The following is a 27,769-nucleotide window of genomic DNA, read 5'->3' on the forward strand; positions in this document are numbered from 1 at the left end:
GAGAGGCTAGGGTGAAGGTGTGAGGGGCACCCACCTGCCAAGGGCTTCCTCTGCCTCCCCAAGCAGTCTGAGCTCCTGTCACCAGCCATATCTACCCAGGCACTCAACTTCAAATCTGCACGGTCACCTGGATGCCGAAAAATCCAGCACCTTCTGTGACCGATGCCCAGCTGGATTCTCTCTCCTGCCACTCTCTTTCATTGAAGGCAGCACATATTCCCCGTAACAATTCCACTTAGGTTTGAATTACTAGGAAGTGTCAATTTTCTAGTAGCAAAAGACAATGCAATTCTAAAGTTACATTAATACCAAAGGTTTTGTCCAGCCTGTGTCTTTGGTCATGGTCCATAGTGGCAAACTTTCCAAAGGGCACCCTTGAAAGGCACACATGGAGAAGTATCTGATTCCACGGTCAGGGTAGAAAAAATGGCCCTTTGACAGGAAAAGGACTTTGTCATTTTGAAGTTCTAGGGGTCTGTGAAATAAGAGATAATACAACTTGGAAAAACTAATAGCAGCACAAGGTGTTTCTGGCTATGACATCACATGGATGAATCTGTGAGCCTCTGAAACCCTTTGTAAAGGCCTCAGTAAGAGAAAAACAAGGAGGAGCAAGACGGACTGATGGAATCCAGAAGGAAGGTTTATGCTTGGATGTGGGGACATGGAAAGTCTGGACATCTGCGCAGCCACATACCAATTCTAATGAGCCAGCTTGGGCCCTGCTAGCTCCTCCTTACAAAATCCATCCATCCATCTATCCATCCATTTGTCCATCTATCTACCCAACAACCTACCCATTCATCTATCCATCGACCCATCCATCCATCCAACCATCTATCCAATCATCCACGTATCCATCTGTCCATCCATCAATCCATCCATCCATCCATCCATCCATCCAACCACCCAACCATCTACCCAATCATCCATGTATCCATCTGTCCATCCATTGATCCATCCATCCATCCAACCATCTATCCAATCATCCATGTATCCATCTGTCCATCCATCCATCTAACCATCTACCCAATCATCCACGTATCCATCTGTCCATCCATCCATCCATCTATCCATTCACCCTAGTATGGTGAGGAGTTAGCAGGGAGGTATGTGTGTGCTGATATGGGTCGAACTGTGTCTCCCCAAATTCATATGTTGAAGTGCTAACCCCCAGTACCTCAGAACATGGCTTTATCGGGATATAGAGTCACTGCAGATGTAATTAGTTAAGATGAGGTCATTAGGGTGGGTCCTAATCCAATATGACTGGTGTTCTTCAAAAAATGAGAAATTTGGACACAGGTGCACACAGAGGGAGAATGACATGTAAAGAAAAGGCAGAGATCAGAGCTTAGCATCTACAAGCCAAGGGGCCCCAAGGATTGCCAGTATCCATCAGAAGTGAGAGGGCAGAGGCCTGGACAGATCCTCCCTCATGGTCTCAAAAGGAACCACCCTGCTGACACCCTGATCCAGGACTTCTGGCCTCCAGAACTGAGACAATCCATTTTTATGGTTGACCCCGCAGTTTGTAGTACTTTGTTACAGCAACCCTACAAAAGAACACAAACGTGATGGCACAAAGCTGACAGGCCCAGGCTGCTCAGGGGGCGTCAGCACAAATATCTTTGGGGCAGCAACTATGCTAATTTATTGCGAACAGACCAGATCTCCCTGCTTCCTCTACTCTCCAGCCACTTGCAAAGTCTTCTAGTCGTTTTAATGAGTGACTCTGCGTTTGGAAGGAAGACAACTTACTCCAGTGCAACAACCCCTTGGGGTGAGCACAGGCTGGGAGGGAGGGGGAGGAAGGATAAACCCCTCTCGCCAAGGAGACCACAGCACACGGCTCAGGTCCACAGAGGGAACAAGAGAACAAGAAATGACTGGGACCGGGAGGGCTGGCGCCGACCCAGGAAACAACCCAAAGGAGCTGTTTCAGTCTCTTCTCACCAAGGGATGGCCAACGGAAACACCAACAGCTCTAGATGGGAACGCAGCCTGGCCGACGCCTGGCCAGTGAGACTCTGAGCCGAGAATCCATCTCGCCACACCAGACACCTGTCCCACCAACACTGTGAGATGATGAACGGCTGCTGTCAGAAGCCACTAAGTGTGCGGTAATTTGTTACGCAGCATGGCTGACTAATACAACTGGGCAGATGTTGTAACTGAGTGACCAAGTGGAGGCCAGCACCCTGAGTCAGGACTGAAAGCAAAATGAAACCGCTTTGGTGCAGAGAAGACTGACCTGGCGGGTACGTCCAGTAACAGCTCCTGTCTTGGGAGGCTCGGGGCATCCCCAGGGCTCACCTGAGTCTGTGCAGGTCGCCACACCAGAGCCCAGGTCCTGTGGAGCAGCAGGAGGAAGTGTGGCCGCCACCCAGCACCTGTGCCTGACGCTCTTGCTCAGCTTGAGGCTCCACAGGAGCCTGTGCAAGTGGACAGTAAGTGAGGGGTCCCCCATGGCAGGCGCAGCCACATACACTGCCCAGGGACAGACACCCTCTCAGCGCACTGCAGGCTGGTGCTGGGGGACAGGGGCTGGTCTCAGAGCCACCCCCACTGCTGACCAACGGCAGGCACAGGACTCTAGTGGCCACCACGCAAGCTAAACACAGAGGGGCGCTCACACCTACAGGGAGACGCCCGGTCTCCACACGCGACACCATCTGCCGGGGCCTGTCCCCACCCCCGCCGAGGCAGGAGGCTGATGAGGGCTGCTGGGGGTCCAGGCAGCCTGGGGACTCTGGGGGTTGTGGGCGTGTTCACTTCTGAGCAGGGCCTGAGGGTGGGGAAGGCCCAGGCAGCCTGGGGCTTTGCTTCTGACCACAGACCTGGACTGAATGCCAGAGTGGGGAGCTGTTCAGAGGCCAGGCCTCAGGGCTGCTACAGAGCCCCTCCCAGTGCGGTGTGCACACAGGGCGGCCCCTGGCGGGGAGCCCAGCACCCAGAACCCGCCAGGCACAACTCCCCTGACCCTGTCAGGGGCTGCCACAGGAACTGCAGCTTCTACCAAGACCCGCAGGCCCCGGATAGAAAACCTTCTCAACCACAGTTCAGACCATATCCCTCCTCTGCAGACACGTCTCACTCCCTGCTTCCCAGGTCACTTGGAGTAAAAGCCAGAAAGCCTTCCTGAGGCTCGAGGGGCCCGGCGTGCTCTGGACCCCTTTCTGTCAACCTCCTCTCCCACTCTATGCTTGTAGGCGCCTCCCAGCCGTGCCCCTTGCTGTCACAGACAAGACAAGCACGCTACGGCCATAGGGCACGGACATTACTAGGCCCAGAATGCATTTGTCTGGACACCCCCAGAGGCCCCCATTCTTTTGGTATCCATCCCAGCACCCTCTAACAGAGACGCTTTCCTTGGCCATCAACAGAACCTCCATTTCCTTCCCCCACCCTGCGTTACTGCTCCTGGGGTGCTTGTCCCCCTGACGCAGCACGCGTGTGCCGACTAGCAGTCTCACTGCGGAGAACGCGAGGCCGGCCACGCAGCGACTTCCGTCTGTCTGTTCACCGCTCTGCGCCCAGCATCAAAGACATTCCACCCCCCGCCCCGCGAGCCTCCCAATCTGTGTCCACTGAACACACGGCACAAATTCATTAGACACAGAGGAAGACTAGGTGCGGGCTGTCTGTGGGAATAAAGGCTTTCTCCTGGGATCGAGTGCTAAACGGATTCAGGAAAAAATCAACCCGCAGGGCCTCCTGAAACCTCACAGCTTTGGAGGTTCCTGTCTCTGCGTCCTCTTCCTCTCCTGCTGCAACCAGAAAATGTGTCTGACGGAACGACTCCTCGCGAGGGCCCCCCCTCCCCCCAAAAGATATGTCCACATCCAATCCCCACGACCTGTGACCGTGACCTTATTTGGAAAAAAGGCCTTTGCAGATGTAAGTAAATTAAGGATCCTGACATGAGATCATCCCGAATTATCTGGGTGGCCCTAAACCCAATGACAAGCGTCCTGACAAGGGAAAGGGGAGAAGACAGAATCAGGGAGACTGCTGCGTGAGGAGGACGAAGAGACTGGGGTGACGCAGCCACGAGCCCAGGAGCCGCCGGAGACGCCAGGAGCCGGAAGAGGTGACGAAGGACCATCCCCTAGAGCTTCCAGCAGGGCTGCAGCCCAGCCCGCAGCTCGACCTCTGGGCCCCAGGACTGTGGGACTATACATCTCTGCTGTTGAAGCTGCCCAGTCTGTAGTGCCCCGTATGGGACCACAGGACACCAGTCCAGAGGGGAGGCTGTGGTCCAGTCCCGAGTCCATCTCTCACCCGCCGGGCGACCCAGGGGGTGACGTGGCCCAGACCCTGCTGCTCAGGCCCAGAACGGGCAGTAAAATCATCGCGGGTGGGCGCAGTGAGAACAAGGGCGACCACGTCTGAAGGCGGGCGCATGGCGGACGCCCCGGTGCCCGAGCGCTGGTGGGGCAGCGTGAGGCCACAGCGAGCGGGCCCGAGTGACGGAAGTGTCCAAAGAAGCGGGCACGCCGACGTAAGTCACAGACGGGGCACCTTCAGGGTTCTCTGGGAGTGAGACGGCCCTTCCCCGCCTGGGTCTCCCCTCAGCCGGTGGGCCCCGAACTAGCAAGGGGGTGGGGGCCGCTCAGACCCGTGATGACAGCCGCCCAGAAGATCACAGCTGCATCTTCCCCAAAGTTCCGAGCAGAGACCACAGGGCTCACGAGGACAACCCCGAGGGCTCACCCCCGCTATGAGCGACCCGACACGTATTCTGCCCAGACAAGCCCTGACTTCCATCTCATTTGAGGACCGGCTGCAACCTCGAGTTCACATATTCCAGTCCTGCCTACCTGTGACCAGACCTGGTTCTACGGTGGTTCTCAAACCCATTTCTAGAACACGTTGCGCTAGAGCTCATATTTTTAGAAGATATAATTTATTTGCATATTATCTGTGCATCCCTTTAAAAATGAATCCTGTCATGTTTTAAAAGTGAAAAGGTTTTTTCTGGCGGGGGGCTGCCCACTCTGTGTGGCTTGCGGGATCTTAGTTCCCTGACCAGGGATCGAACCTGCGCCCCCTGCCATGGAAGTGCGGAGTCTTAACCACTGGACCGCTAGGGAAAGTACCAAAAAGGACTTTAAATGAAATCCCAGGTGTGTTACATGCTAAAGAGAGACCGTCATTATGGGAAAACATTGTAGCTTGTCAGGCTGGACCATCCACTTACTGAGCAGAGCTGTGCCCTCAGCCATCTCCTCCCCGCGGGCCAGCGCCATCTGTCCTGGGGAGGGCAGGGCAGCCAGGGGCCTGCACCACTGGGGTCCCCCACCAGCCCCCTGGGAGGCCCAGGGAAGGAGCCTGGCCCTCACTGGTCAGTCCCTGTGGCCACGGGGTGGGGGCCAGGACAGCGACATGCACACAGAGAGAGAGTGGGCAGGCCCCTAAGGGTGGAGGCCTGCACAGCCGTCGGGGCACGTGTGGGTGTGGGGACGAGTGTGACATGAGAGCACACACGCTCAGGCTCCCGTGACCACGGGAACAGCAGCGGTCTCCACGTGCCGCACTCGTGCCCACCGGGGTCTCATTCACACGCTGTCCCTCGAGGGATGGTTTCGGGCCTCATCATTTTCTTCTATAAAATGGGAATAATTACACCCACGTGGCAAGGACTAGGGACAGTGCGTTGAAAGCGGACGTGCCTGGCCTAAGACAAATGCTCCGGAAGCTGCAGTACTTTCCCACTGGATTCCCACAAGACTGGAGATTAAGGAAATAGAGCATTGAGTCCACAGCCAAAACAACAACACAGGGTTTTAACAAGGCACCGTCACACACAGATCCGCACTGTGGGATCCCGCGGCGCTCGGGGTGCAGTCCACCCCCCTGCCTCCCCTCCCTGGGGCCCTCACGGCTGCTGTTCCCATTCCACGAGGTCAGCAGGACCTCTGAGGGCCCCCAGGGAGATCACTGAAGGACAGCAAAGACTGCAGTTTGGTTCCAAATACTAAATGTAAACAAGACACTGAAAACCAGCTCATTTCCCGTTTCCTCTAGTTAAGCAGCACGACCACTGATGTCCCGTGAGATGAGCCGGTTGGAGGGAACAAGCATCCTTTGTGCTCTCCAGACTGTCTCCTGCCCACCTCTGTCTGAGCCCACAGGCTCCTGCCCTGCCCAGGCCCATCAGGGCTCCCATCTGGGGAGACAGAAGCAAGTATCGTGTCATCAGAATCCCACCGGTGCCTATGCCAGATGGGGACAGTCACCAGGCAGCAGGGAGGGCTTCCTGGGGGAGGAAGCACGGCCTGGCAAGAGGCGTGACTCTACCGTCTATAAGTCCATGAAGACCCCGGCCGGGGGCCGCACGCGGGGCCCATAGTGCCCGAGGACTCCGCCTCCCCAGCCTTGGGCAGCCCCACCCGGCGCCTGCCACCTGTAAGTTCCGACCTGGTTCTGCTGCCTGCTACCCCTGCAGAACCGGAACCCTCACGGCTCCCCGCCTCCCCGCCTCCCCACCACCTTCCTGGCGCACTGCTTGTCCACTGCACACACGCCCCGTAGCCCTGCCTGTACCCGGCTGGGGCATTTCTCGCAGATTCTGGCCTCAGGGCCCACTTCCCCACAGAGCTGCTGATCACAGCATCTGAGAAGTACCAGCCTCCCTCCCCAGGGGCAAGGGCTTCTGCCCCCATCCCGGCCCCAGGGCCAGCGCCCAGGAAAACCAACCGGGAGCCGGGAAGAGGGCCTGGCTCTAAGGAGGTTAGGCCCCTGTCTGTGAAGTCAGGTGAGCACCTGCTACGGGGTTGGGGGTGGGGGCACATGAGGCCCTAGCTGGGTGCACCTGCCCTCGATGGGCCCTGGGCTGGTGGCACGGAGGGGAGGCCCTGCCGTGGGGAGGGCTTCCAGGGTGGGGCTGGGAAGTTAGGAGAGGTCAGACAGCTCAGGCTGAGGGCCTTCGGGCATCACTCCCCTGCTGTCTAGGCAAGAGAATGTAACCTCCTAGAACCTCAGTTTACTTGTCTGTAAAATGGGAAAACAGTAACCACCACCCACGGTCCTCTGGAGAAGGACTCACAGTGGGGGTGGGACGGTGGGTGCGCGAGTCTGCCTCGTGCTGTGTGGCCCTGGGTCTGTAACACGGGGCTAATCACAGCCTCTGCAAAGGGCCAGGGGTGCCAGCTGTGAGGCTGGGGGTGGGGGAGTGGCCTCAGGGCCACAGGCTCCCACCACCACCGTGGTCCAAGAGGCCAGCCCCAGAAGGTCATGCAGGAGCTGGGCATCAAGCAGGGCCCAGTCCAGGAGTGCCCGAGGTCTGCCCCAGGCTGGTCTGTGGGCACACGTCCCACTGTGACCACCTGGAGTCTCTGGTCATCACTATGGTGATCCAGAAGGAACGTTCCCTGCGACACTTGTGGGGAACAGCCAGGGAGCCGCAGCCAACCCCTCGTCACCAGGGACACTCTGCAGAGCCCTGAGGGGCTGCAGGAGTTCTGGGAACCTGCGGCTTCGCCAGACAGGGAGGACAGACAGCAGACACGCTGCCTGATGCCTGCTGTCTTCACTGAGCCATCCTGGCCTGGCAACTGACTGATGGCATGGCCTCAGCCAGCAGGGTGGACCTGGGCTCCGTCAGAGCCACTTCCCCCGTCACAGGCCACAGGCTGTGCTCAGAGGAGGAAGGCCACCCAGGCTGGTCCCCCTGGAGTCCAGAGGCAGGGAGAGCCAGCGGCTCCCAGGTCCATCTCATCCGCCGGCCACACCCCCCCCCCAGAGGTGGGTCTGTGAAACAAGGGGCAGCTCCTCCTCCAGAGCTGGGGAGGGCCTGATGCAATGGTGCCGTGTGAGGGAGGGTGGCAGCCCCAGCAGGTAGCCTCCTGTGTTGCTATGGCGACCCCTCCATGGATCCCACAGCTGCCCTGGCAGGTCCTACGCGTCCACCAGTCCCTGGCACATCTGCCTCTTCCAGCTTTGTTCACTCATGAGGTTACAGTGTTGCCAGGGCTCAAGGGGGTGGGGGGTATAGCAGAGCTGGGCAGGGCCCCAAAGCAGCTGCTGACACCCACCACCTACATCTAGTAAAGAAATTGAACTTGTAGCTAAAAACCTTTCCATAAAGAAAACTCCAGGCCCAGATGGCTTCACTGATGAATTCTAACTAATATTTAAGTCAGAAATAATACCACTTATACAAAAAATCTTCTGGAAAATTGAATAAGCGGGAATGTTCCCCAACTCATTTGAGGATCTCAGCATTACTCTGATACCCAAACCTTAAAAGGACATTACAAAGAAAGAAAAGTACTGCCCAACATTCCTCACAATCAGATGCAAAGTCCTTAACAAAATTTTAGCACATTGAAGCCAACAATACATGAAAAGGATAATACCTAGTGACCAAGTAAGGTTCATCCCAGGAATGCAATGGCTTAACATCTGAGTATCAGTCAATGTAATTTATCACATTAACAGACAAAAAATTAAAACTATACGACAATGCCAAAAGACGCAGAAAAGGTACTTGAGAAAAGTCCAGCAAACCGGGAATAGAAGAACTTCCTGAACCTGAAAAAGGGCATCTGTGAACATCCTACAGCCAACATCACACTTAATGGTAGATACTGAATGCCTTCCCTCTGAGAACAGGAACAGGGCAAACATGTCCTGTGTCAACTCTTCTGTTCAACGTTGTGCTTGGAGGTCCTCCCCAGTGCAAATGCAAGAAGAAGTAAAAGACATCTGATTAGAAAGGAGACATAAAACTGGCTTTATTCACAGGTGACAACATCTGTGTAGAAAATCTGATGAAATCTTCATAAAAACTACCATATCTAATAAAGTGAGTTTAGCAAGGTTGCAGGAGATAAGATCAATATACAAGAATCAAGTATCTCTATATAAGCAATGAACAACTGGAAACTGAAATTATAAAGCAATACCATTTACAACAGCATCAAAAATATAAAATACTTAGGGATAAATCTGGCAAAAGATGTGCAAGACCTCAACGACACAAACTATAAAACTTTGCTGAGAGAAATTAAAGACCTAAATAAATGGAGAAATATACTGTGTTCATGAATTTGAAGATTCAGTATTACTAAAGTGTTAATTTTCCCCTAGTTGATCTATAGATTAAACACAATTCCAAGCAAAGTCCTAGCAGGCTTGTTTATTTTTTATTTTTTTGGTAGAAATTGACAACCTGGTTCTAAAATTCATGTGAAATACAAAGGACCCAGAAGAGCCAAAACAACTTTGAAAAAACGGAACTAAGTTGTAGATTTATGCTACCTGACTTTAAGGCTCATTTTAAAGCTACCATAATCAAGACAGTGTGATGTTGGTGTCCATATAGACAAACAGATCAATGGAACAGACTAGAAAATCCAGAAATATATGGTCAACTGATTTTTGACCAAGGTGCAAAGGCAATTCAGTGGAGAAAGGGTAGTCTTCAACAAATGATACTGGAATAATTGGCTATCCTTATGCAAAAACAAAATAAAACTTTGATCCATACCTCACACCATATACAAAATTAACTCATAATGGATCATAGACCTAAAAGTATAAAACTTTTAGAAGAAACAGAAGAAAAATCTTTGTGACGTTAGGTTATGAAAATAACCCTTAGATATGACTTCAGAATCACAATCCATGAAAGAAAAATGGATACATTGGACTTCCTCAAAATTAAGAAATTTTCCTCTTCAAAAGATACTCTTAGAATGAAAAGACAAGCCATAGACTGGGAGAAATGATCCGCAAATTATATATCTGATGAAGGACTTGTATACAGTATAAATAAAGAACTCTCAAAACTCAATCAGGACACAACACAATGAAAAGAAACAGCAAAAGGTCTGAATAGACACTTCACCAACGAGTATAGGCCGATGGCAGGTGAACACATGAAAAGGTGCTCAATGTCACGAGTCCTTAAGGAAATGCACATGAAAACTGCAATGAGACACTACTCACACCACTGGAACAGCTAAAGGTACGAAGCCTGACCATGCTGAGGGCTGGCAAGGCTGTGGAGGAACCGGAACTCTCATACGCTGCAGTTCATCGTACGACAGTTATATTTCCATAAAGCTGTTTAAAACAACTTTAAAATACCAGACTGTGTTCTCACCGTGCTTACATGCTACCGCCTCGGATGCCGGACCTTCCTCCCAGAAAAACATCACCTGCCCTGCTGCCCTCCAGAGCTCTCTGGGGTTCCCCACCCCTACCTCCTCTTGCCCCCTCTGCTCCTCTGGCACCTGGGCCCCTCTATTCAGGTCTCAGTGAAGTCACTGCCAGGGCAGGTGCTCGCTGAAGGAGCCGCCTGCACCCAGCCGGCACTCTGCGTCTTAGGAGTCAAGTTTATCTTCTCCGGGACCAGGGGCCTTGAAGGCCGGCACTGGGTGGGATCGTGAAGTGGGGCGGGTACGCTGGGGGGCAGCCGGGCCAGGAGCTGTCCTGGGTGCTGGGCTCAGCGCCCCTGCACCTGCCTCTCCTGCCCAAAACAGTGGCTGCTGCCCCGGCCAAGCCGTCCTCCCGGCCCAGAACACAGCAGCTCAACACCCAGCTGTGAGTTAGTTAGAAAGACTCCAGATGCTGGGGAGGCCCATCTAGGAGGAGGGCAGCACCCCTCCCAGGACCCCCAGACCCAGCCCTGCCCTCTGACCCCAAGCCGGTACTCAGCCTGGCTTCTCTCTCACCCCGCGGGAGCCCCATCATCTGATGACAGTCATTAGGCCTAATCTGTTTTTCAAGCGTCTCATTAATTCCAAGTTCTCCTCTATTTTTAAACCGCTCAGTCATTCTCGTTTTTCCTTCCTGGGGTAGGAGGTGGGTGGGAGACCCCGGGGCTCCGCGTGGCAGCCGGGACACCTGCCACGGGGACAACGGCTTGCGCCCACTGCCCGGCCCCAGAGAGGCTCTGGCGACACAGCCGCGACGTGTCCACCCCGACACCGGGTGGGGGCGGGGGTGGGGCAGGAGCTGGTGCCCAGGGTCACACAGCCACCAGGAAGGGGTTAGGGTTAGATCCAGCCCCACCCTGTCCCCGCATCCCGGAGGTGGTCCCCTGCCGAGCCCCCAGCGGCCCCCAGCAGCGGGGCAGTCCTGAGTCTCGGCTCACTGAGCAGTCAGTCAGTCCAGGCAGTGCTCTGTCCCTGTCACTCCCATGCCTTGGTTCACACCCCGTTTCCCTTGGGGGTGCCAGCTCAGGACGCGCGCCCCAGGACACCCCACACAGTCCTGACGGCCAGCACCAGAGATTGTGGGTGTTGATCGTACACTGGAAAAGGATGCACATCCTTCCAGGCCATGGAGGCTGGTGGACAGCACCGGCCCTGGGACAGGGCAGGGGCTGACCGGCCCCTGACTCCATCTGCTGGAGGGAAAGTCGATTCAGCGAAGTGCGGACAGAGCAGGTCAGAAGTGCAGCCCTGGGCCTCTGGGAACGTTTCCCAGTGACAGAGACTCGCTCACCACATGCTGCTCGAGGAAGCTCAGCCGTGCCAGTGCATCCGGCCTCCCCCTGGCTGGGCGGCAAGGCCGGGCTGAGGCCCACAGGCACTCGTGGTGCAGCCTGGAGGGACCCAGGAGGATCCCAGCAGCCCCTCCGTACAGGGAAGCAGGCAGTGGCCTTGGGGGGCCGGAGCCCTGCTCCAAGGAACAGAGGATGTGGCCTCCTCTCTGTAGCCCCAGCTGCTCAGGGCTGGACCCAGGGTATCCCCAGGTCCCTGGGGTCCCCACCCCGGCAAAGCACAGTGGAGCCTGCGTGGAAGCACCGGAGGGCCGCGGCTAGCAGGAAGGCGGGGCGTCCACCGGAGTCGGAGCCAGGCGGAAAAAGAGCAAAGTCGGCGAAGCACAGAGCTGTCGGCCCAGGACTAAGCGACGCTGCAACGTCTGCGACCACCCTGTCCAGCTGCCACCCCACCCGTGGGGAGTGAGAAAGCGGAGGTGAGGCCAGGAAGCAGTGAGACCGGTGATGGGGCAGCGAGGCGGCTCAGGACTGGTAGCGGCGAAGGCTGAGGCAAGTCCCAGCCCCGAACAGCAGTGGTGAGTAAGGGCCAGGGTGGGGGAGACGCGGAGGAGCCACAAGGAACGGAGGCACGCGCTAGCAAGAGGCCCTTGGCCCTCCTCAAGTCGCCGCCAGCCCACGGGCGCCCTTCCTCCCCTGGACCCCCTCCCGCTGCGTTCGCGCCGTAGGAACACACGCTCCACTGCCACCCCCCAGGCAGGCGAGGAAGCACCGCGCGTCGGAAAGGCCCCTCGAGGAGATGTCCCCAAGGTCCACCCTTTGCCATTACCACCACGCTCAGCAAGGAAGGAGCGCGTGGTCGGGGCACAGGTCGCCAGTTTAAGGGCAGAAGCTCAGAGGCCTGTGCCCTTCCAGGTTCCTTTCATTCTAACCAGAACGACAGCCAGGGAGGCCCACCGAGTGGGGAGGCAAAGGCACCGCCAGCCGCGGAGCTGAGTAACACAGAGCAGGCCGAGCTCACCACGGGCACAAGCGGTGACGGTTCCTGAGCCCTGAGCCAGGGCCCGGGGTGGGCCTGCCCATGCGTCACGATGGCCCGCGGACCCGGCCCCCTGGCCCCCTCCAGTGGCCGGAGACAGCCTCAGAAGGCAAGCCGGCCCGGGCCTCTCACTACGCACCAGGGCAGAGCAGAGTTAACGGCAAAGAAGGAGACCCTGGGACACCAGGAGGCAGTGAGCGGAATGTCCCCCGGCACCGCAGACCCACTGGAGGGAAAGAGAGGCAGAGGACCCGAGTCTCTAGAATGCTCATGAATTTGATTACACAGAACATAACTGAAGACACGCCAACAAAGGAGACCAAAGGGCAAATAACAATAACTGAAGACACGCCAACAAATGAGACCAAAGGGCAAATAACAACCTGGGGAAAGCGACCTGCAACAGACACCAGGCAGAAGGAACATTGCCAAGGCAGCAAGAAAGACACGAAAACCCAACTGGAAAACAGGCAAGAGACAGGCAGGGACACCATCACCAGAGAAACACAAAGCAAAGCAGGGAACTCCACCTTACTTCCCAGGTGAGTCAGTGCTGACGGTGCTGCCGGGGGGGGGGGGGGGCGGGGGTGGGGGGGTGGGGGGTGGGGGTGGGGGTGGGGGGGGGTGTGGGTGTGGTGTGGGGGTATGGTGTGGGGGGGGGGGGGGGGGGGGGTGGGTGGTGGTGTGGGGTGGGGGGTGTGGGGGGGGTGTGTGGTGTGTGTGTGGGGTGTGTGTGTGGGGTGTGGGGGTGTGGGGTGTGGTGTGGGTGTGGGTGTGGGGGTGTGGGGGGTGTGTGGGTGTGGGGGGTGGGGGGGCGGTTTACTGCTGAGGAAGGGAGTGTGACGGCAAGGGTCATGCCTTTGTTGGGGCGACTCTACTCCTAAGGGTGGATTCCCAGAGACAGACACAAAACCGTAAGGAGAGGGACCACAAGGCTAATCGACAAAATACGGAAATGGGAAAACGTACAGCAAGTTAGCGTTAAGTCCTACGAATACTGTGTTTTAATGAATTTTGCAGATAAATGATCATTAAATAATATTCAGTGAAAAAAATAATAAAAGTGAAAAAAATAACAAAGCTGCTCACCAGATTTGGAATGGTTTTTATTTCCTTCTTTTACTCTTCTTTATGTTTTCATAAGTTTCTACAATGAGTGGGGACCACAATTGTAATTAGAAAAAAGCAAGAGTCAGTATTATTTTTTCAAGAAGGTTGGAAACTCACTTTAGTAAAAGACCCAAGAGGGGGCGAGTTTCCGTCCTCTAGACAAGTGAGCGCTCCTGCCAGCCTCAAGAGTGTGGACAGTTCTGACTGATGAGGTGAGTCTAGGCAAAAAACAGGAAGCTTTTAAAAATGCTAAGTTTTCCCCAAAAAAGGTTAATCTTCAAGCACGGAAAAGGTAAGAAAGAAAAGATCTGAAGGACACTGGGTTCTGAAACATTCTGCCCACGACTGTGCTGGGGCGACGTCCCCTACCCCGGGCAACAGCACGGCTGGAACCGGCCTGCGTGCGGCTGAAGACAGGGCCTGGGGGAACGTGCAGGGCTCTTCCCGCCCGGGCCCTTGCTCCAGGACCCACCTCCAGCCTGCGCCGTACCCCGGCAGCCCCGTCCTTCCACCTGGAGGCTGTGCGCTGCTTGTGTGGGAGGTGACACTCCAGGCGTCCTCGGGGAACATGGCCCCAAAAGCAGACTCGTGGTCGCGGCTTGGTGCGTCCCCTTCATGGCACCCGACTCAAAGGTGGCACAGAGGTCTGAGGCTGCACCCGTCTGACTCACGCACGGGGCCACACACGCGGTCACTCCTACTCCTGCGCATGGCAGGGGCCACAGGGGGACCTGCTGGACAGACAGCCTCATGGTCAGCTCAGGATGTTGGCTCGTCACGGCCGAGTGATGACCAAGCACGTCACCAGACAGACGGGCTCTCGCTCAGGCAGGTCAAGGGTGATGCCAGCCCCTCTAGGCACTTCGAGCCACGGCGGGTGCCAGCCTCTCCGGGGTCCGTCTCTCCGTCTGCCAGGGGCGGGGGGTCACCTGCACCCGACACAAGCCTGGCTGTGTTCATGGGAGGCTGTGCACAGATGATACTAACGCCAGCCAACGCCCGGGATCTCGCCGTCGGAGTTCTGGTGAACTTGCTGCCTGTGTGAGGCTGGTCTTCTGTGTCTGTCTGTTTCAACAGGCTGCTTTTGCCCCTCCATTCGTGTTAGATCACGCTCTGCAAGGTTGGGCCGCCTCCCCCGCACCCTGCTCAGCCACCCAGGAACCCACGTGCGACGCGAAGGGATGACGCTCCCCATGTCTGCGCTGCCCGCGGAAGGCACGGGCGCCACCTGCTGACCTGATTCTCAGCTGCTCCTGGCGCGGTGCTGGGCCCCGGGCGCCGCTGTCCACGGTCCTGGCCCAAAGGCCTGGCTGCCCTGATCCCCTGGCCACCCTCAGACCCTCTGCACCTTGTGGAAATGCTTCCCTGGGAGATGGGAGCGTCTCCCGAGGCCTCCACGGGGGCTGTTTCCTTTTCTCAGCTCAGCTTCTGCAGTTGTGCTAAGCCAGAGGAGGCCTGGGAAGCTGCCGGCCTGACGTGAACAAGCAGTGTCCACGGCGGGACACGTCAGGAAAGCAGGAGGGGGTTCCAGACAGAATAAGTGTTCACTGACTGTCACCTGGACACAGCAAGAAAAGGGGGGCAGGTCAAAAGCTGGAAAGTCCACGTATCTGGTCAAAGAATTTGTGATGGCTTCATACCAGCCTCGTAGGAAAATGATCCCCTTACCAATCAACTCTGGGCCACTGAGCTGGAGGCCCTGAGGGAGGAAGCCGCTCCTTAGGTTGTGGACAAGAATTCATTCCGCTGGACATTATGATGTTGGGCTTGAACCTAAAAAATGGCCTCATCACAAAGAGCTGCTCATTGGGACTTCCCTGGTGGCCCAGTGGTTAAGAATCCACCTTCAAATGCAGGGGGTACAGGTTCGATCCCTGGTCAGGGAGCTAAGATCCCACACACCATGGGGCCACTAAGCCCGCGTGCTGCAACTACTGAGCCTGCACGCTCTGGACCCACGTGCCACAACTAGAGAGAAGCCCACACGCCGCAACGAAAGATCCTGCGTGCTGCAAGGAAGATGCCGCGTCCCGCAACTAAGACCCGACGCAGCCAAATAAATAAATAAATAAATATTTTAAAAAAAATAGCTGCTCATCACAGCGCCGTCTGTAAGAGCAAGACTGGAAACAGCCACGAGGCAGGTGGCAGGGCCTGACTACACGGTGGTCCAGCCACACAGTGCGGTCCCACATGGCTGAAACTGACAGTGGAGACACCTCTAGAAACTGTCATGGACAGGCCACAGGCCTTCAGGCTAGCAGGTCAGGAAAGCAAGGCAGAGAAGGACGAGGTCCTCTGCCAAAGAATGGGAGCGGAAAACATGTGCCCGTGTGTGTGTCCGTGTGTGTGCCCGTCCGTCCGTGTGTGTGTGCCCGTGTGTGTCCGTCCGTCCGTGTGTGTGTGCCCGTGTGTGTGCCCGTGTGTGTGTGTACATCCTTGCTTCTACTTTTTAAATTGAAGGATAAATTATAAAAAATTGGAAAACTGTAACTTTAGCAGAGAAGGAGAATAAGGTAGAAAGAGATTTCTCTAGATACATCTTATTTTGTAGATCTGGCCGGGAACCATGCAAATTTTTCACATAATCATAAAGCTAAATTAAATGCAAATGGAAATCTCTATACAGCCCATGCTAAATGGAGCAAATTAACCTGCTGTGGGTAAGACTTGGGCACGACCTCAGACACAGAATGATTTCAAGTGAGGTGAAGCAGCCACTCAGCTGTGTATTCTAGTGGGATACGCCTGGAGATCAAAAGAACTGTTAAAAAAATCTCAGACGATGACAAGTATTTGTGAGGATGTGGAGAAACAGGAGCCTCGCACGTGACCAGGGAATGAGAACTGCCGGTGACAGCTCCTCAGCACGTAGAGGCTCCGTGTGAAGCACTAATTCTCTCCTAGAGACACCCAAAGAACGGAAACTCACAACCACACAAAAACCTGTACACAGATGTTCACAGCAGCATTACTCAATGATAACCAAGAAGTGGAAACGACACACCCGCCCATGGACAGATGAACCAAATGTGCTCCAACCGTACAGTGGAATATTATTCAGCCATAGAAGGGAAATCCTGACACCTGCATGAAGGGGGGTGAACCTTGAAAACATCATGCTCAGCAAAAGAAGCCAGACACAAAAGGTCACATAACGAGGGATTCTACTTCTATGAAACGTCCAGAACAGGCAAATTCACGGAGCCAGAAAGTAGATTCGTGGCTGCGAGGGGCTGGGGGGTGCCTACAGAACCCACACAGAAGAGGCTGCGGCGGAGCCTCGGAGTTCAGCTCGAGAAGGAAGAGCGGCCCTGAGCCCCACGGGCTCCCGGCCAGCCCCTGCCCGCTGCTGGAGGAGCTGGCCACACGCCGCTCCAGGAAGAAGGCGGCAGTGGCTGCACAGGCCTGCAAGGCGTCTGCCCCTGCACCCAGAGGGCCCCTCCCTGCTGACCTCTGTGCACAGCTCCCACGGCTGCGGGCAGCGGCCTGTCCAGCCTCCGGGCTGAGCCCCCTCCTCTCTCCATCCTCCCACCTCCCTTCGCACACAGTGAAGCCAGGATGGGAGCCTGCGAGGCAGGGTCTGGTGAGAGGACAGCGCAACAGCCACGTGTGAGGCCCCGAGGCTGAGCCCGGCTCCTCCTTTCCCACGTCCGGGATGGGGGCCGGGGGCATGTGGTGGGCACCGGGGCAGTGCTGGCTGAATCTGCTTCAATCAGGATAAGCCCCGGGGGTGGGGCGGGGGAGGAAGAGCTGCCGTGAGCCAGTCGTGTAGGAGCCAGGGTGTCACAGAGCCCTGCCCGCTCAGCTGCCTCTGGGGGAGAACAGGGTCCTGGGGGCACTGCCCGAGAATCTGCCCCAGGGTGGTCTCGGGATCCCACCGCTGCCCCCGGGGCAGGGCTGAGGGTCTCTGTGGCTAACCGCGGCCCACGGGAGCTGCCACGCCGGTCAGGTGGGTGCTGGGGCCCAGTCCCGGCCGGTCCACACACGCCGGTCACACCACAGCAGTGAAAAGGGGCGAACCGAGGGCCCGAAGCTGCGCCCACTCACCTGAAGGCGCCCGTCACGCCAGAAACGGGGCGGTCGGGGCTACGAGGGGCGCTTCTCGGTTGGATGTGGCAACTGGGTCCAGGAGGGCCTGACCAGCAGCTAAACCGACTAGAGGTGAGTCCGGGGGCCAGAGCGGCTCTTACCTGGAGCCCGGCAGGTGCTGGGCCTCCTCCCCGGCCGCCCCTCCACGCCGACTCTCCTCCCCGGCCTCCGAGGGCTGCCGGGCCTCAGCCTCCTTTTGCTCACTCGCTCTGCCGCCCCCTCCAGGCAGCCCGTCTGCCGCGTCCACCTGGGGCCCTGAGGTGTGTGCCAGGCACTTGTCGGAAGTGGGGGCTTTGGGCTCCTGCCCGCCGGGGGCGTCTTCGGAGGGCCCGGGGTCTGGGACGCCCAGCGCCGTGGGCAAGGCCTCCGGGGCAGGCCGGACCTCCAGCAGTCCCGCGGCCGAGCCCTTGGCGCAGGCCTTGGCGGAGCCCACGTAAGAGGAGCGGATGACGCTTCCCGAGCCGCACTTGCCGCGCAGGCTCTCCGCCGCGTCCTCCCTGCTGCCCGCACAGCCCCTGCAGCACACGCAGGAGTTCAGAAGGCTGTTGGCAGCCGTGGCGCTGAGTTTGTGGGGGCCGCCCTCCGGCCCCTCGGCCGCCGGCTCCCCCGGGGAGACGCCGTTTCCGAGGACTTCTGGGTTGGCGAGGGCAGAGTCCAGGGAGCTGGGCGACTTGGGGTTGAAGATGACCGTGGCCGAGAGCTTCATGCCCCCCGTCCGGTGGGCGATTAGCTCGGCCGTCTGGGCGTCCTCCGCACTCGCCTCCCAGCCATCCAGCTGCGGCTGGGAGTCCGGGCAGCTGCAGGAGCCAGGGCCCCCTGCCCGCGTCTGGTCGCCCTGCACGCCGTTGCTGCCGCTCAGGTCCTCCGCCGTCTCGGCTGCGGCGGCTGCTCCGGCCCCCGCCCCTCGGCTCTCCCCGCCCCGCCCTCTCTCCTGGGGGCCGCCCGCCCGCCCACACCGGCCGCCCGGGGGCTCTGCCGCCCCGTCCACATCCTCCATGAAGAACACCCTCCCCTCCTCTTCGTCGCTGCCCGGCGGCAGCCGTGGTCCGCCCGGGGATGCCTGCCCGAGGGCACCGCGCTCGGCGCCCGGCCCGTGCGCGGGGGACTGGCAGGCATTGGGCGGGGACAGGAGAGAGGACATCGCGTCCCCAGCCCTGTGCACCATTCGGCTGAGCTGCTCCAGCTCCTGGTCGTCGTCCTGCACGGAGCACGCCAGCTCCGCCTCTGCGTGCCTGGGCTCCGCCGGGCCGAGGGGTGCGGGCAGGGCGGGCTCCAGGGCAGGGGGCACCGGGGTGTCCGCCCGGATGGGGAACTCCACGTCTTGGGAAATACAGAGGTTCCGTTCCAGCGTGTGAAGCTCCTCCTCGGTCAGGGTCCGCAGCAAATCCCTACAAGCGTCAAGACAGAAAGGAAGAGCGTCGGTCCCAGAGGCCACACCAGCCCCCAGGCCGAGTGGGCTCGGCACCAGCAGGAGAGCAACACGGTGTCCACTGCCTGCAATTAACCTCCCACCATGTTGCTTCCTCCACCAAAAGAGGTGCGTCTCCAGGGGTCCCCTGGGCCGCGGGTCAGGACAACAGCCGTGTGGGTGGCTGACGGTGATTCTAGAATGTGCCCTTGCTTAAAAATGAGACTCTGAACTCTCTTGCTGAAAACCCTGATTCTTCGTGATAATATGTTAATAAATTAATAAAATAAAATTATAAATTATTAATCAATACATTAATAAAAACTTTCAGGAGTGAAAGGATATATATTGGTTTATATATAGATTTTCATCCTTTGCTTCAACAAATATTACTGAGCACTGCCTATGTGCCAGGCCCTGGGTGACACACAGGAAGACTGGCATGGTCCCTGCTGAGCAGGTTCCGTAGGAAGAGACAGATAATAAACATTTACAAGGGAAGACTGAAGTACAATAACGACCACGGCAGCCAAGGAAGGAGCCACCAGAAGGGGGCACAGCAGGGCGCCTCTCCTGGGGGGAGCGGCATTGAACCGACACCCAAGGTGGAGTGACTCTAATGACAAGGACGGGGATGAGCCCAAAGTGGGTCCCACAGGCCGGTGTATGCTGCTCTCCGCCGGGAAGAGCTCAGGCCTGAGGTCTCAGCGCCTGGTTCAACATCCCAGTGCAGTCGGGGAAGCACGTGGAAAGGTGCACTTCACAGAACCGCTCAGCTGTGGGTCTTCATAAACTGAACACACCCTGCCAACAGCACCCAGATCAAGAAATACAGCACGACCTGGGCTCCCAGGCGCCCCCCACGTGCCTTCCTGGTCACGATCCCGACTACCACAGCGGTGGCCTCCCCTGTTCTCCTTCTCTAGATAGACGGCAACCTGCGATCTGCACTCCTCCGTGGCAGGCATGTTTGCCAGTGCTATGTTTGTGCAGAGGTGCCAGACGAAACACAGGACACCCAGTTAGACTGGAATTTCAGATAAACAGCAAATACTTTTTAGAGTAAGTATGTCCCAAATGGCCCCCACTGGGGACATATTTACACTAACAAAGTATTATCGTTTATCTGAAATCTAAATTTAATTGCACACTTTTTTTTTAAACCTTTATGTGCAATTACATTTTATTTTTCCTATGCCTTTGTTTTTCGTTTTTTTTTTTTTTTGGGGTGCTCAGCTTGTGGGACCTTAGTTCCCCCTGACCAGGGATTGAACTTGCACCCTTGGCAGCCGAAGTGCAGAGTCCTAACCACTGGACCACCAGAGAACTCCCCTTAATCGCATATTGTTTCCCTTTGCCAGCTCTGACAACCCTCTCTGGTGAGATTCGCGGTCGTTGTAGATCATTCCGTCTCCTGGTGGAAACGCATCGCAGTTCACCTCTGAAGCTGTCCCACCCCGGAGGGGCCCTGGCTGCCAGGGACCCACATCTTTGAGTCCCTGTCCTGGGGAGCATGGGGTGTGTTTCTGCAAGCACGCGTGCTGAGTGCTGGTGAGGGGTGTGTCCCCGCCGACAGCCCACAGGGTCCGCTGACAGTTCTGCATGCCCCACACCCTCATGGGCACTTGCACTTTTCCACTTCATCGTCTCTGGTGAGTGTGCAGTGGTATCTCGTCGTGGTTTTAAACTGCTTTATCCTGCTCGTTCAGGAGGTCGTGCACCCATTTATACGCTGATGGACCCTTAGACAGCCTCTCTGAAGTGCCTGTTCAGGACTTTCACCCATTTTTTATTGGGTTAACTGTCTGTTTCTTACCGACTGACAGGAGTTCTTTATGTATTGTGGATCTCAGTTCTTTATTGGATGTTGTGTCCAACTCTGCGGCCTTTTCACTCTCTTAAAGGTGTCTTTTGACGAACTGAGGTTTTAAATTCCAGCAAAGTTCAAAATGTCATTTTATTCTGTGATTAGTGCTTCTGTGCCCTGGTGAAGAAATCTTTGCCAACTCGGAGATCACAAAGATGTACTCGATGGTTCCCTCTGAAAGCGTTCTTTTACTTTTCACGTTTGTATCTGCAGTCTACCTAGAACTGACGTGTTCATAGGAGTGTATCACGGACCTTTGTCCTCATACGGATATTTGCTGATTCAGCCACTCATTGGAAAAAGCCAACCGTTCTCCACTGTTGTGCTGTCACCTCTGTCATGAATCATGTGTTGGTCGCACCAGACCCTCTGTTCCGTTGAATGCCCCGTGCACTACATCTCTGCCAGTACGACTACAGCTATACGGCAGGAAGTGTCTCCAGCTCTGCTCACTTTTATAATGAAGCACACCCGGCAGAAATGCACACATACGTTCACAAGCTCAGTCACACCAGCACCGTCTGGAAACTACCCAAAAACCATGAAGAGCAGAACATATAAATAATATTCTTCTTCTTTGTCCTTTTTCTCCAGCAATCTTTTTCTTCTTGGCTGTTCTAGGCCCCTTGCCTGCTATAGGAATTTTAGAATTAGTTTGTCAATTTCTGCAAAAGAAAAAACCTCCTGGGATTTTGATTGAGGTTGCATTGAATTCATAGATTAATTTGAGAATCACTGATATCTTCTCAATATAAAGTTTTCCACTCCCTGAATATGGGATAGCTATTTATTTAGGTCTTTAAAATTTTGTATCAAAAACATTTTGTAACTTTTGGTGGAGGTCTTAGACATCTCACATTTATGCTAATTAATATTTATTGACACCATTGTAGATGATATTTAAATTTTTTATTGTGATAAAATACTTATAAAATTTACCATCTTAACCATTTTAAGTGACAGTTCAGTGGTATTAAGTACACTCATATTGTTGTGCAGCCGTCACCACCATCCACCCCTGTAACAATTTCATCTTGTAAAACTAAAACTCTGTCCTCATGAAACAATAACTCCCTGTTCTCCCCTCCCCCAGCCCCTGGCAACCACAGTTATGCCTTTTGTCTCTATGATTTTGAGGACTCCAGGGACCTCATGTAATCGGAATCATACATTATCTGTCTTTTTGTGGCTGGCTTATTTCATTTAGCATGTCCACAAAGTTCATCCACATTGCAGCATGCGTCAGGATTTCCTTCCTTTTTAAGGCTGAATAATATCCCAGTGTATGGCTGGACCATGTTTTGCTTACCCATCCATCCGTCAACAGCGGCTTCCATGTCTTAGCTATTGTGAAGGATGATGCTATGAATACGAGTGTACAAATATCTCTTCAAGATGCTTCTTTCAATTCTTTTCGGTATAAACCCAGAAGTGGAACTGCCGGATCATACGGTAGTTCTATTTTAATTTTTTGAGGAACCTCCACAGCAGCTGCACCATTTTACATTCCCACCAACAGTGCACAAGAGTTCCAATTTCTCCATATCCTCCCCAGCACTTGTTTTCTGCTTCTTTGATAGTAGCCTTCCTCGCAGGTGTGAGGTGGTGTCTCATTGTGGGTTTGATTTGCGTTTCCCTGACGATCGTGATGTTGAGCATCTTTTCACGTGCTGGTGGCCATTCACGTATCTTCTCTGGAGACATGTCTATTCGAGTCTTTCGCCCATGTGCATCAGATCGTTAGGCTTTTTGTTGTTGAGTTTTAGGAGTTCTCTATATAGTCTAGATACTAACCTCTCACCAGATATACGATACACAGATATCTTCTCCCATTCTATGGGTTGCCTTTTTACTCTATTGTAGTGTTTTTTGATGGACAAAATTTTGAAATTTTCACAAAGCTCAATTTGTCTATTTTTTTCTTCTGTTACCTGTGCCTTTGGTGTTACATCCAAGAAGTCACTGCCAAAATGCAATCTCATGAAGCTTTTGTCCTATGTTTTCTTCTAAGAGTTTTATAGTTTTACCTCTTACATTTAGGTCCTTGATTTTGAGTTAATTCATATTTATATGGTGTTAGGTAAGGGTCCAGCTTCATATGTGTGTATCTCTTATCAGATTAAGGAAATTCCCTTCTATTTCTAATCTGCTAAGAGATGTTTTCATCATAAAATAGGCATTAGTCTTTCAAATTATTTTTCTGTAACTTTCAAAATGATTTGGGTTTTCTTCCTTTTTAAAAAATTAATACAGAAAAATTGATTTTCAAATGTTAAACCATGATGTATATAATTTAAACTCCACAAGACAATTACTGTTTTGTACAGCGCAGATTCATTTATGTTCATTCACATCAGGGTCTTAAGTCTCTCCTGTGCTTCCACATTCCCATCTGAGATTTTTTTCCTTTGCAGGAAGAATTCCAATTAGTTTTTCTTTATGTACAATCTGCTCATAACAAATTTCTTCAGCTTCGTGTTTCTGAATAACCCACTACATCACCTGCATTTTTTTTTTTTTTTTTTTTCCGGTACGCAGGCCTCTCACTGTTGCGGCCTCTCCCGTTGCGGAGCACAGGCTCCAGACGCGCAGGCTCAGCGGCCATGGCTCACGGGCGCAGCCGCTCCGCGGCATGTGGGATCTTCCCGGACCGGGGCACGAACCCGTGTGCCCTGCATCGGCAGGCAGACTCCCAACCACTGCGCCACCAGGGAAGCCCCACCTGCATTTCTGAAGGATATTTTTCCTGGTTGTAAAATCCTGACTGGCAGCTATTTCCTTTCAGCACTTTATTATATTTTTTAAAATATTTACTTATTTATTTTGGCTGCGCCAGGTTGTGGCACGAGGGGTCCTCGTTGCCACATGTGGGATCTTCGTTGCGGCGAGTGGGATCTTCTTCTTAGTTGTGGCATAGGGGATCTTTAGTTGCAACATGGGGGATCTTTAGTTGTGGCGTGCAGGATCTTTTAGTTGCGGCATGCATGCAGGACTTAGTTCCCCGACCAGGGATCGAACCCGGGTCCCCTGCATTGGGAGTGCGGAGTCCCAACCACTGGACCACCAGGGAAGTCCCGCTTTCAGCACTTTAAATATATATCATTTCATTGCCTCTGGTTTCCAGAGGACAGCTGTTGATGTACACTCTTTTCAAAGTAATATGTCCTTTTCCGCTAGCTGTGTTTAAGCTTTTTTCTTTGTTTTCAGCAATTTTACTGTGATATACCCAGATGTGCCTGTGGAATCTGTGGACAGAGATTTTTTCTTCAATTTTGGAAAATTCTTGGCCATTATTTCTTTGAATACTGCTTCTGCCCATTTTCTCCATTCCTTCCTTCTGATTCCAGTTATGTGCGTCAGCCTTTTGAGTACGTCACACGTCTCTGACGTTCTGGACTCTTTCCCTGCCCAAGTCCCCAGCATCTGGTGTCTCCCCCCTCCCCCTCCCCCCATGGCCACTCCCAGCCGTGGCCCAGGCCACACGCTTCCCTTCCTGGCCCAGCGTCGTCCATCCTCTCCCCTCCTTCCTTGTCTCCTCTCCCAGCCGGACACCCAGAGAGGGCAGGAGCCTTGGCCTCTGGGTCCAGGGTCAGGTCCTGCTAGGGACACTCAACTGTGGCTTGCCCACCCTGTGCCCACTGACCCTCCAAGGACCCCCCGGGTCACTCCTCACTGGATTCAGAGCACGTTTGGCTCGCGATGGGGCAAAGGGCAGTTTAGAGCAGGCTTCTGTGCTCTCTGGCCCCCAGAAAGGACAGGCACCAGCAGAGGAAAGCCACCCTAGGCTGGGAAGTCCCGCCAGACCCAGAAAGGGCGTGGCAGGGGTCCACGGGGTCAGCCCTGGACCGACAGCCTGGGAAGGGGGCTTCTCGGAGACCAGGGACCGTGGTAGGAAAGACCTTGGCGTCTGAGGCCACGGGGCCAGGGAGCTGCTCAGAGGACATGCGGCCACAGCCCCCTGCGGTCCCGTCCCCGCAGGAGCCGGGCCCTGTCAGCTCACAGAGGTCACCAGCAGTGAGGGCTCCACACAACTTGACGTGAGGTTTCTCAAGGGAAGGCTGAGGTCAGGGGTGCTGGCTGGAGGGCCAGCTGCTGAAGGGCAAGGGAAGCCCTCAGGGCAGAGCTCGGTTACCCAGGCCAGACGTCACAAGCCCACAGGACAGCACAGATGGTGCCAACGCCACCCAGGGATGGTCGGGGGGTGGGCAGGATGAGCCACAGCATGTGGGCACCCGCTGGTCACTCAAGAGAACTGAGCACTTCACCCCCTAAACTAGTCAAAGAACTAGTAACAGCCCCCAACCTGGGCGCCAGCCCCAGCCAACGTGCAGGGCGTGGCCTGGCCCAGGGGGATGTCCTCCCCTCACAGGCTGCGTGGCCCTGGTCCGGCCCACACCACCCCGGTTTCAGGGCCTCGCCTCTAAGATAGGCCCCATCTGTCTCACGGGGCCACGGAGACGTTTCTGTGAGAAACCAGAAGAGGGCCTGGCTTCCAGGCCCTTAGCCAGGGCAGCCGCTGTCTTAGGACCGGACATCTGCGTAAAGGTCTTAACGCTACCGGCCAAGAACAAAGAACTTGTTCTGTGAGGGAGGAAGGGTGTGGGGTTAAAGGAGCTCCAAGCAGTAGAAACCAGGAGCCGACGACAGAGACCAAGGTCCCAGCACCCCCGAGGTGGACAGAAGGTAAAGAATCAGCTCACACAGAAGTGTGAGGTTTACCACCCTCTAAGGCTCGGCAGGGACAAGCTACCCACCCTTGAGGGGTCCAGTAAAGGCAAAGCAAGACCAGCCTTGTCCAGAGAGGCCATTGCCAACCCCCAGGAGCAGTCACAGAAGGGAGGGGGCGCAGAGGCAAACACCGCCCTCCCCTCCCCTCCCTCACCCCCCCACACCCCCACACCCCGCCAACCTGATTTTCCGCAGCAACGTATGGAAGGGCCGGAAGAGCTCGGACATGTCCTCTGCCTTGCGGTCCAGGTTCAGGGGTCCATCCGCATAGACCACGAGGCCACTGCATCCAAGACAGAAAGCCAGCCTGACGTCAAGTCCTGCAGCCGCGTGGCCAGCCCAGACCACACCCTGCACATGCTTCCCCTCTGCGATCGAATCGTAAATAAGTTTAGAAAAAAGCAGTGAAAATTATGACCCAGATTTTATCCTCTTTCGAAGTCGATTAGCCTACGTCTGTTTGAGGGAATCATAAAATAATGATAAAAACATGGCTGCACACCTCCCAGCCGCAATCAGATAAATCAGCATCAAGGTCTGTTGCTAACATCTGCCTCCTTGAAAATGGAAACACTGGATTTGTGTTTAAATATACCACAAATGCAGAGGTTGGTGAGAACTGGCCCTGGAACCATCTACTCCAAAAGGGAAACAGGAGTTGGAGGTGAAGCCCAGCCCGGCCCCCCACCAGCGTGGAGCCCTGACCCCAGGGCTGGCCCCTGGGGGTGTGGGTCCTGCAGGAGCACGGCGCAGACAGGGCGAGATTTTTCCAGACAGCGCCCCGCAGGCTGTCCTCCCAGCTCTCCCAGCTCTCCCTCGTGCCGTCCACACGCCCCAGGTCCGGGGGCTGCCCGAGACTTTCCGACTCACACTGGCCACAGGCTCTCGCGGTTCCCGGCCCCGCCAGGCTGTGAATGTCGTGTCCCGGCCGCTGTCTCCAAAGCCCCCTTCCCCTCCCAGCACTCTGGCCCACGGTCAGGCACCCTTCAAGAGGGGGGCAGCCTCCTGTCACCCCTCAGGCAGGATGGACCCTCCTGCTGGGCGTCCCCGTGCCTCGAGAGGACCCCCTTCACTGGACTGGGCCCCACGGCCCACCTGACTCTGCCCAGATGCCAGCTCCGGGCGCCCCGATTCCGCGGCAGGGGGTCCCGTGTTCACCTCCGTAGCCACAGCCCCACCCATCTCCAGGCGCGTGACCATCATTCCAGACCCGTCTCTCGGAGAGAGGACCTATCCCTGAGGACCCTTCTCTGGATGCCTCCTGCACCTCTTGGGTGCCCAGGGACCGTCCACCCGTGAACACGGGCCTGTCCCCTCGCGGCCCCATGGAGCATAGGTCGGCGCCTCGGGGGCCTGTCTGTGTAAATGAGGAGCCGCTGGCACATCTCTGAGGACGAACAGGATCTTATTTCAGGCCTCAGGGTCTGGTCACCCATCCAGCTGGGAGCCCCCATTACTTCTGGAAAACACCCAGTTCAGTGAGAAAAACTGAAAAACAAAGTTGAATGAGGAGACTGTTTTCCCCTAAAAAAAGGTTGGTTTCGTGGGCAAAAAGATTTCCTTTTTTTCTAAAAACAGGAAAAACATGGGCTGTGAGGCCCCCCTGGGGCACACCTGGCCGTGACCAGCATGACCAGTGGCCTCCAGGCCCCGAGGAGAGACCAGCTCGAGGGCCTGTGTCCTGAGCCAGCGGAGGGCAGAGGGCACGGCCGGGCCTCCATTCCTTCTGGGCTGCTTCACGGATCTTCCATGAGCTAACAGTCATGGTTCAATTAACCGTGTTTGAGGGACGATTTCCCAAGGCAGAGCCTTAACTTGGTGGGTAAATGCGGTGGTCTCAGTGCAAAGGCAGAGTGAAAACAGGCAGAAGAAAGAGTTTGGGTAATCCTGGCCATCTCCCCTTTCAGAAAGCAGCGACGGGGGCAGGGAGGGACCCTGTCTCCTCTCCTGGGTCCTGGGGAGGCCTGGGCTGCCCCCCAGTGAGCAAGCAGGGTCCCTCCTGCCCAGCACGGCCTCCATGGAGCTGCGAGCCCCGGAAAAGAATCCATTCAGCAGGAGAGGTCTGTGCAC

The 27,769-nt window shown here is 55.5% G+C and overlaps 1 protein-coding gene across 4 annotated transcripts in view; it reads right to left on the reverse strand.

Annotated features, from left to right (window-relative positions):
• ZFYVE28 (zinc finger FYVE-type containing 28) overlaps window positions 1-27,769 on the reverse strand; it is a 113,373-nt gene that overhangs the window by 14,655 nt on the left and 70,949 nt on the right. For 2 of the 4 annotated variants that reach the window (XM_033856533.2, XM_073804757.1), the window contains exons 7-8: window positions 25,881-25,982; window positions 17,798-19,084 (exon numbers count right to left, since the gene is read on the reverse strand). In XM_033856533.2, coding sequence (XP_033712424.2) covers window positions 17,798-19,084; window positions 25,881-25,982 — 1,389 coding nt within the window. Of the gene's footprint in view, window positions 1-13,583; window positions 15,163-15,272; window positions 15,378-17,797; window positions 19,085-25,880; window positions 25,983-27,769 lie in introns of those variants that run through there. The other 2 variants (XR_012331815.1, XR_012331816.1) reach the window with 2 other exon arrangements.

Source organism: Tursiops truncatus, chromosome 5 (assembly GCF_011762595.2).
Source record: "Tursiops truncatus isolate mTurTru1 chromosome 5, mTurTru1.mat.Y, whole genome shotgun sequence".
NCBI lineage: Eukaryota > Metazoa > Chordata > Mammalia > Artiodactyla > Delphinidae > Tursiops > Tursiops truncatus.